The sequence below is a fragment of the Hydractinia symbiolongicarpus genome, chromosome 5, assembly GCF_029227915.1.
Source record: "Hydractinia symbiolongicarpus strain clone_291-10 chromosome 5, HSymV2.1, whole genome shotgun sequence".
Classification (NCBI taxonomy): domain Eukaryota; kingdom Metazoa; phylum Cnidaria; class Hydrozoa; order Anthoathecata; family Hydractiniidae; genus Hydractinia; species Hydractinia symbiolongicarpus.
The window spans coordinates 6,200,971-6,210,397 of NC_079879.1; the positions used below are offsets into that span (position 1 = coordinate 6,200,971).

General features: G+C 32.0%; 1 protein-coding gene across 2 annotated transcripts; it reads left to right on the top strand.

The window, feature by feature from the left end:
* The first annotated feature begins 2,250 nt into the window (after positions 1-2,250).
* On the top strand, positions 2,251-9,196 carry LOC130644428 (ectin-like). Of its 2 annotated transcripts, XM_057450038.1 has the most exons (8): positions 2,252-2,529; positions 4,977-5,018; positions 5,086-5,184; positions 5,637-5,669; positions 5,740-5,787; positions 6,754-6,970; positions 8,102-8,331; positions 9,070-9,196. In XM_057450038.1, exons 1-8 carry the CDS (start codon positions 2,514-2,516, stop codon positions 9,162-9,164), a joined length of 780 nt encoding a protein of 259 aa, XP_057306021.1. In that variant the 5' UTR covers positions 2,252-2,513; the 3' UTR covers positions 9,165-9,196. The 2 variants fall into 2 exon arrangements, with proteins under 2 accessions (XP_057306022.1, XP_057306021.1); XM_057450039.1 differs by lacking the exon at positions 4,977-5,018 and having other exon boundaries at positions 2,251-2,529.
* Positions 9,197-9,427: the final 231 nt, after the last annotated feature.

The window sequence follows — 9,427 nt, forward strand, 5'->3', positions numbered from 1 at the left end:
GTGCACAGGCATGGGTGATAGATGGGAAGTTTCCATATGAAGCAGTCCTCCATATACTATGAATTAGACGAGATGTAAATTTCTCCGGGGTCCCCTGGCCCATAAGTTGTTATTACGAATCGCCAACAAAGATCCGACCCATGTGATGCAAAAATACCTAGATATACTTGGCATTTTCAAAATTCCTGAGCTAATGAGATAAAAACTCGACGTTCGCTTCAAAAGCAAAATTTAGAGATGGCGAACTAAAAAAGACATGTAGCTCACAATATCAATATGAAATTAGTCATCTTGTCACAGCAAATTTTGACCAAGATTATAAATATAGAAAGCATAATATTTGCGATGATTTCAAATGGGGCGTAGTGAAATGCGCATAAAGAATCTTTTGTAAAAAGGCTTTGCTTGGTAATGCTAGTTATGTAGATTGCTCTTGCAATAAAGCTTCTAGCAACGAATTGAACTTTATAACTTTAAGGCTTTCAATAGCTTTTTATGTACCTAGAGTTTCCCTTCTCTTGACATTTAAAGACAGTGTGTCTTCAAAATGCATAGTTGAGTCTATACTAATGTGATGCAAGTAAAATAGGTTAAGCTTCAACTGGAAATTAAAGGACATATATAAAATAATCACGCTTTTTGTTGCAAAAGATTCTAGAGCATTTGCATTCTGAGGAGATAGAGAACTTCAGAATATCCTATTTATGAAAGGAACGCGTTGATTCAGTGAAAGTTTTTATCAACAAGACCAAGAACAAGGCCAACAACTGGTTTTAAAAGCGATGTTTCGCGAGTAGATCTTAGAGAGGGATGGTGTTGTAACATTAAATATCTTCAACTGCACCAAACGAAAATGAACTTAATCAAAAGGTAGGCTCGTCTCAACGCTCGTTTGGTTGCATTATGCGGTAAAAACCCGCATTTATTTGACTGCATTTTCCGCTGTACCGCAAAAACTTCACAGGTTTTCTTGATAGCGCGTGCGTCTTTGATGAAATTAAGGAATATACCGTTCTCAAAATTGCTACATTGCTTTATTTACGAAAACGAATATGACAAATTATTATGTGTTCATTGTAAAGTTGGTCACTTTTGTTCAAAACTATGCATGGAACTTACTGTTTATAACCTGTGATTTTGGAAATAATTAGTATGATCTGACTTATTTAAAAACAAACTGAGAAAACTGATTTTATAGGAAATATAAAAGTGGTTGATAATTGTTTAATACCAGCACGTAGCAGACGCACATCTGAATGTAAGACTAGAATGCAAGTTGAAAGGCAAAAAAATCAGTTTTACTTTAGCCTTTCCTGAATAAAAAACTGTAGTTTCTGGAGACATTTACCTTTAGTTACCCTGTAGTGTATGACGTTGCAATACCCTAGCAATTTATAATCCTATTATGTCGCACTTTGTTATTTCATCGTTTTTTGTATTATTCTTATGTCGCACAATGTAATCTTTCGCACTTTGATATGCATAATATTTTATTCTTCTTACCAGATTTATTATTTTGCTTTTAAAAAAATTTCTAATGTAAAAACATCGCTACTTTTCTTGAAATACTTTCATGCACCAGAAATTTCTATTCCGTTGTTATGCACGCATCTTTATGTTTTTAACATACAAAAAATTTTATCAACTCGAAAAGCTAAAATAAATTTGTACAACGTAAGCTCACTTAGTGTTGTATAACATTCTAGAGGACTTCCTCATAGTATGGAAACACTTCAGTATGATCAGTATGATTCATTAAAAGGATGCATTTTCCATTTGGGTTCCAACATTAAGGATTCTGTTCCTTGTTAAAACACAGCGGTTTTTTGTTCTCTTAATCGAGTGTTAATTTTCTGTTGCGCTTTTATTCACTGCACTATAAAGACTCCATATAATGTCTAATCTAAGAAAGCTAAAAACCTTCCTGAAGATTTTAAGTCTTTTTACAGCAAAAGTCAAAGTGCAACCCAAGCCGATCATACGCCAAAAAATATATCAAAATTCGCCTAACTAAAAAAAAAATCTAGACCCGCTCCTGTAAAGCTACGAGGTACTAAATAAGTGTTCAACACATCACCTCCTTTGTCCACTATTCTCTTTATAAAATCGAACTCCTGCTTAGTTACGGATAATTTGGGACTTCACAATACTTGATGACACTTTTTTTATGTCCTTCTCAGTTGTTTGTTACAAAGTTCGAGCTTATCAAATTTCACGCGTATATGACTAAACACACGAAAACAACAGGAACACATTTAAAAACCTCAAACGCTTTATAGCGTCAAGTTAATTTTGTGCCCTTTTGAGGTTTTTCGTTAAAAGATTCAAATATTGTTTTTAAAATCAACTTACTGTTTATTCTACATTAAAATGTGATTTAAAAAGAATTGTTAACAGAAACGGACACTAATAATCATATCACCGTTACATGACAATCGTCACATAGTTCATCTACATTAATAGGTTGCAACGAGGTTGCTCATTTGTTTTTTCAATTTTATTCAAACGGTCCGATGGCATCAAAATCAGGTAATGTTTTCATTTATATACTATTATAAGTTGTCTTCCCCCACTACATAGTTTTTTTCAGAAATAGTAATTCTTTACTATATTTTTAACACTCAGCGCATGTATCTTTTTTAAATGTATTATATGCTACATCTTATATTAGAAATAAACTAGATACCTAAAAAACATGTAGGATATATTTAATATTATAAGTGACATATAAGCTACACAGGTACCTCAAAATTTTGATGCATTTTTCACGCATATATAAAATTCCTGCATGAAAAGGGATTGCTTAGCTTTGTGTTATCATATGGTTACAAATTTTCACGCACTGTAATTGGCTAATCCACACGAAATATATGTTACATTTTTGTTTTCTGCCGAGACACGAATACAATTTTTACTTATTTTTTAATTTTACAGTGTAAAAAGCTGATATTTTTCTCTGATTCACTGTAGTGGCGTGCAAAAAGTTGATATTTTTTTCCTGATTGGTAATAACTCGCTTGGTAAAATGTTATTGTTTTCTTGAAAAACGAGAACTTGTCGGAAAATTTGTTCCATAGCTTTCTCATCCTATTTTTACGAAGCAAACTAACAATAAACAGATATTCAGCAAGGTAAAATCGGATATCGTAATTATTCAGTCGAGCTTGTGATATTCGACGACGCACATCTGAGTCGAATATAAACAAAGCGAGACTTAATAATTACGATATCCGATTTTACATCGCTAAATATCTGTTTTAGCATGCACCATTAGTAAGGGATCATTATCTAAAGTGACGAGCCTCTCCATATTTTATTTTATTTTGTTTTGTTTTTGTCTTTTTCGTTGTTCTTATTTCTTGTTGTTTTAAAGCGTTCGCGCTTCAGTTAGTTTCAGCTCTCCATCTGATTGCAATTGCATTCTGCTGAGAACAATAGAAGATGGAGTGCGATATAATACATCCTTTGTTTAATAACTTTTTTATTCTTAATTAGTTTTAACTCTCCATCTGATTGACTTGCATGAAATTTTTTAAATGAACTATTTACAGTGCCGTAACCGCTGGGGGGCAGAGGGCACATGCTCCCCAATAATTTTCCTACTAAAAAAAAAGTGAGGGAGGGAGAAAGAAAGAGAGAAAGAAAGAAAGAGAGAGAGATAAAGAGAAACAGATTTAGTTCTCTTATATAACTCCTTAGTTTTCTTGGATTATCTTCTTAGAGAAACAAAGAAAACTACTTTTGTTAGAAGTTATGAAAGTGGGAAAGCTGATGTTAGTTACAAATGCTAGCGAACGATGTTTTTCAGCTTTGAACTGCATAAAAACTTACAAACTTACCTTCGTGCTACAACCACTGATACACGGATGAATAATCTGATGGTATCGCATATTCACAAATCATATACTGATAATATGAAGTAGCCAAGAAATTTATTAAAAAGAGAGAAAGTCGTACAGGAATATTCGGATCCTTCCCATATAGATCATTATTATAAAAATCATGAATTTTTTAAGGGGGTTGACAGCACATTTCAAAAAGTCCAATTGCGATGTAAATTTTCTAAAAAGTGCCAGCACCCTTAAAATTTCTAGTGTTCTTATCATTTTTTATATTATTGTAGTCGTGTAATATAAATATGTACTTCTTCTACCTTTTGGTTTTCATGGAAATTTTTATCTAAATTTTGATGCCAGTTAAACAATGCAGCTTTTCTAAATTACAAAAATATAGAAACATTCATCGTGATTTTTGACATTTAACCATGAGATCGTTGACGTCTGGAAGGGCATTTCACGCCAATCTAGAGATGTAAAATTTGAAAAATGGGACGCCTCGGATAGCCACTATATAAAACCAAAGTCATATATGTAATTTTTTTTATAAGGAGCGTTAAGGTGTTTTGTGTTTAACTCGATTGTTTAACTTGACATATCATACATCAGCGGTATTTCTTAGGCATACGCAAATATTTTTGCGAGATAAACGCAATATGGAATGATTTTTACAACAAGCGAAGAAGAAATCAAGAATTTACAAAAATTTATTTTCATTTAATTTAATTAAGGCGTGACATAACAAGCTTTGTTTTTCTTTTGAAATAATTACTATCTTGCGCATAATTTATCATAAATTAAAATTAAAAGACATGATCATATATATTATGTTGCCATAAATGTTTTCGCTGTCGAACCTCGTAAGCCGTGATTGAAATTGAACAATCATCTGCCGAGTATATCAAATTACAATGATTTATGCTCGGCCTATATATGATAAACTAGTTATTGCACTTGTTCTCGAAAAATATCGTCATATTTTTTTTTCTTTGTTTTTTTAGTTCTCGTATATTTTATTCGCCTACAGACTCGTGAAATATGTAAACGAGGACATAAAAAAAAACTCATAAAAATATTTCTGATATTTTTTCTCGGCATTGAGTGATAGCTATTATTTATACCATTTAATATATAATTTAGTGAACGAAAGGGGTAATGCTAAACCAAGATTATCCAAGCCAGGTATTTATCACATTTTTTCTTCACGAATGCATTGTTTTCTTTTATGTTTTTATTCATATTTTTTTAGAACGGCCAATGAGAAGACGTACACGTGAAATAGATATAAATTATACAAAGATTCGTCTAAAGACAAATGAAGTATTAGAAATTTACAAATTACACTTAGGTGCGTTATGTTCTTTTAACCTCACAAAAATCATGTTCCAATGAAACTTACTCAAAATTAATCGCTCTCTATTTCCAACAGTCAATGATTGGTACTATGTCTTACCCTGATGTTTTGTTAACAATTCAAGAGTACTTTTTCTTTATGATTTAAAAACAAATTTATTTGCAATTTCACAGGTAGTAAAATCACATTACTTTTTTGTAATATAATCCAATAATATGTGCAATATAAACTTGTCAAGTAAACACCAAAAATTAGGTTCAATCAATAAAAAACTGAAAAACGACTTTATTGGTATCAAAAATCGCCCCATATTTCCAAGAAAGTTTATGATTTTAGCGTAACAATTTTTTACCAATGCTCGTTTTACTTAACTTGCAAATCTACTTGCAAAATAAATATTTTTACAGATTTTAGATAAACAAGGTCTTTCTTGCACATTTTTTTAGAAAACTCTGCTTCATTATTTGCGCCATATTCAGGTAATTCTATATTACGACTTAAAACATACTTTGGTGGTAATAACATTTAAAATTTGGAAATCTCTTCTAGGACGTTCCATACCCGTAACTAAACCAATCTATGTAAGCGAAGACAGAGGTAATTATAGGTTAATTTGACACTATTTATTTTTCCACCGTGTTCAAGTTTTTCTACATCAATCTTTCTACATCATCACAACGTTTGTCGTTGACAATTACTTGCTTTTAACAGCTCCCGGTATCTCGAATTTCCAAAGGACAAAAAAAATAGTTCGACTTACGAATGTTCGAGTTAAACGAAGGTCCAACTTTAGTAGCTAAGTGAAAGCAATTTTTATAAGAGGTGGAGCAACAGATAAAAGGAAAATGTGCATTCTCGGCAAAGAAAAAGGCCAGTTAATAAAAATAAATATATATATACATAATCTAACATTTATCTAGTTTTTGATTTCCCTTTCTCGGGTAAAAAGTTCGCGTTATCCAAGAAAAATTATTCCAAGGGTGTTTAAGATAGCGGGATCTAACTGTAATTTTGACCAGTTGTTACCTAATTTGATTCGACTAGAGAAATATTGGAGAAGTAACGAAGTAAATATATGAATACACTCACTAGAGAGTCCTGTTATACCAGCAAATACTGTGTTTATATACGTTGTCACTAATCAGAACTATGCGACTGTAACCTATCATGAAAAAGAACTAACTAACTAGCGTCTCCCGTTAGATCAAGAATTTTTATTCTTATAAAATTGTGAAAGATTGATTTCAGTTTGGATGGATATTTAGCTGTGTTTCGAATAAAGCTTTAAAAATAATAAAAGTAAAATAAATTAAAAACTTTCGTTTTTTAATTTGGAATAAATATTACATTAATTTTTTTCGCGGAAAATCGAAATATTTTTAAGGAATTATTTGTAATTTTTTTTTCTCAATTAAATACGTAATTGTTAAAATTGCTATTGTAAGGTCTGCATGTATTTTTACTTGTATATTGTAGTCTCATAATTACTTGTACCCAACCTCCCAATCTGCTTCCTAATATTTTCATAATCTGCTCCGTAATTTTTGCTCGATCGAAATTTAGACGCATGCTTGTATGCACACAACAAACTTCGATCATATCATGGTGTACCCACATTAGAATGGGATCATAGATTGGCTAAAGATGCGAAGAATTGGGCTATTTACTTGATGGAGACTGGCTTCTTTGATCATGATAGCTGTTATCCAGATGGGGAAAACCTATACGAAATGCCATGGGACACAACGTTCAAACGCGCATATGATGCTGTTTTTGAATTGTGAGTTATTTCTCCTCACTGAAATTTTTTGATGATTTCTTAGGAGAATTTAAACCTACTATAACTTTCTTTGTTCATGACAATTGATATTGAAATTTTGTGACTTTTCTCAACTTTTAACACTTATTCTGTTTTCTGAATTCTGAAAAGAGTGTTTTGTTTCTCCAGTTATTGTGTAACCAGTAATTGTCTATAATACAGGCTAGGATTTTGTATTGTCAGGACTTTCTATTTTGCAGATCATATGCGTAACTGCATTACTAGCACTGATAACATCATTTTGGAATTTTGTTTTGTCACGTGTTATATTGCGTCTTTCGACCCATCATAAACATTTAAAGTTCATAACTTATTAACCGCAGGCACTTTATGTCTCCTACGGTTACGAAGGTAAAAAACAGGGTATAGGGAGTTAAGGTATAGGAGGTTAGGGAGTTTACGTTCTATATTTGCACCAAGCCTTTTGCAAGGCTTGTACACCTTAATACCATTTGTTATGTATTATATGCGCTTGCTTATTCACAAGTAATAAGCCATCCTTTTTTGTCCCTGCAACATCGCAGGGTTTTAGTTCCGGCTGCTCTATCGATTTTTTATTGTTATCACCACCAAAATCATTAAAGTCTTGGTGCATGATTGTTTACTATAGCAGACAACCATACTCCCTGATTTGTTGAGAATGTTGATAATTGTCTATTTAACAAAATAATCAAAGAAATTCTTGTCCGTGCAGCTGATATTGTGATTATAATATGTCAATGTTTGAACTGACTTAACAAGAAGCGGTTATCTGCTTGGTATAAAAACAAGATGAGTGATTTATTATTCTGACTCAGTAAAATATAGCACACAATGTGATTGTGTAAAGAATGAAGTTAAATGTCGAAAAAAAATGTATTAGAAAATAATCAGTGTAAGAACAACTCAGAAATAAAAATAGTTGAGGTTAACATAGAACATTTTTATTAATCAGATTTGCTTTTTCTCCGACTGATTTCCAGACTGGCGACAATAAAATTTAGTCTTGAAAATTGAAAATAGTTTGACTAAGCGAAAAATGGCGGGAGTAACGCTGTAAAAACAGTTACAGCGTTTTGTTTTCGTCTTAAAAGTAATAATGTTTGTGTTTAGCTATAACGAGATACACAGCTACGATTTTGCACACCCTGCACTTTACGAAAACGACGAAAACAAGTTTGAAAAAATTGGTCACTTTTCACAACTGATCTGGAAAGACACAAAGAAAGTAGGATGTTGCTTAGCCTACGACAAAGCATCAACAAGAACAGTAATTGTTTGCAGATATAATGTTGGTCAAGGATATGACTTTATTAACGAAATCAAACCACAAATTAAGAATAGTGAGTCACGTTCTTCTTTTTCGTGAGCAGCTTTCTTTTAACTTGCTTTTGTACACACATTGATGCAAGAGATGATCTCTCTTTAGACACGGATATGATTTGGGTGTAAGTACTTTGAATGTCACATAAGGATATTTTCGCGTCAGTAACTCTTCAACCCAAAATTCCGCTTGTAAACCTCAAATAAATTTTCCTTTTCGATTTTTGTGCTGCAGCTATATCAATGAAATCTAAAATCCAATGAATCAAAAAAAAAAAAAAAAAACATATCTCTTTGGCGCAGTGCGTAAAATTTCAATGATAAAGCCATGGGTAACATTTTTGGAAAAAGGAAGATTTTGGGATGATTACCGCGAACAATTAAAAATTACCAGCTTTTGTATCACTCACTTTAAACTTTTCAATCATCACAACGGACTAACCACTTGACATCTTAAGTTATTCAGATGGAACAAAAATCTCTTGATGACGTCAGTATGGTCGCTTTTCCGAATGTTCAGGACTATATTGCGGACTGTTCCCTAATTACCGCGTTTTAGAAACGGCGAACATTGCACCCATTGTTTACTACACCTTTACATCTGTAATAATAGCCGACTTGGAGTGTTGGTTAGACGATTCTGTTCGGTAATTTTGAGAGGGAAAAAAAACATTTATCTAAATATTTTTTGAGACTATTAAACTGAAACAGATTATAAAAATCTTCAAATAACTGATACACTTATTTCTTGTTTATAGGCAACGGAGGTCTTTACGTTCCTCAACTAAAAGATTTGATCTGTGAGAATGACGTAAAACCAACTTTAATTGGAGTTAGTCATTACTGTATGTAAAATGTCAACATGGAATAAAGAATTAAACCAAGTTTCCTGTTCTTATAATCTCTTTAAAATTTTCAGATCAAAGCATCTTAGACATTTTGTTGTAAACAGTTCCATTTCCAAGTATAATTCTTAAACAGGAATGCAATGTAAGCGCGGTTGTTAGTGGTTCTGTTTTTAATCAAATCTTTCTTTAAAATTTTATTGTGGCAAATATGGTTATCTTTCTCGTCTTGAAGAAAGTAAGATTTTCTTTTTTTTTCTTATGGTAGAAA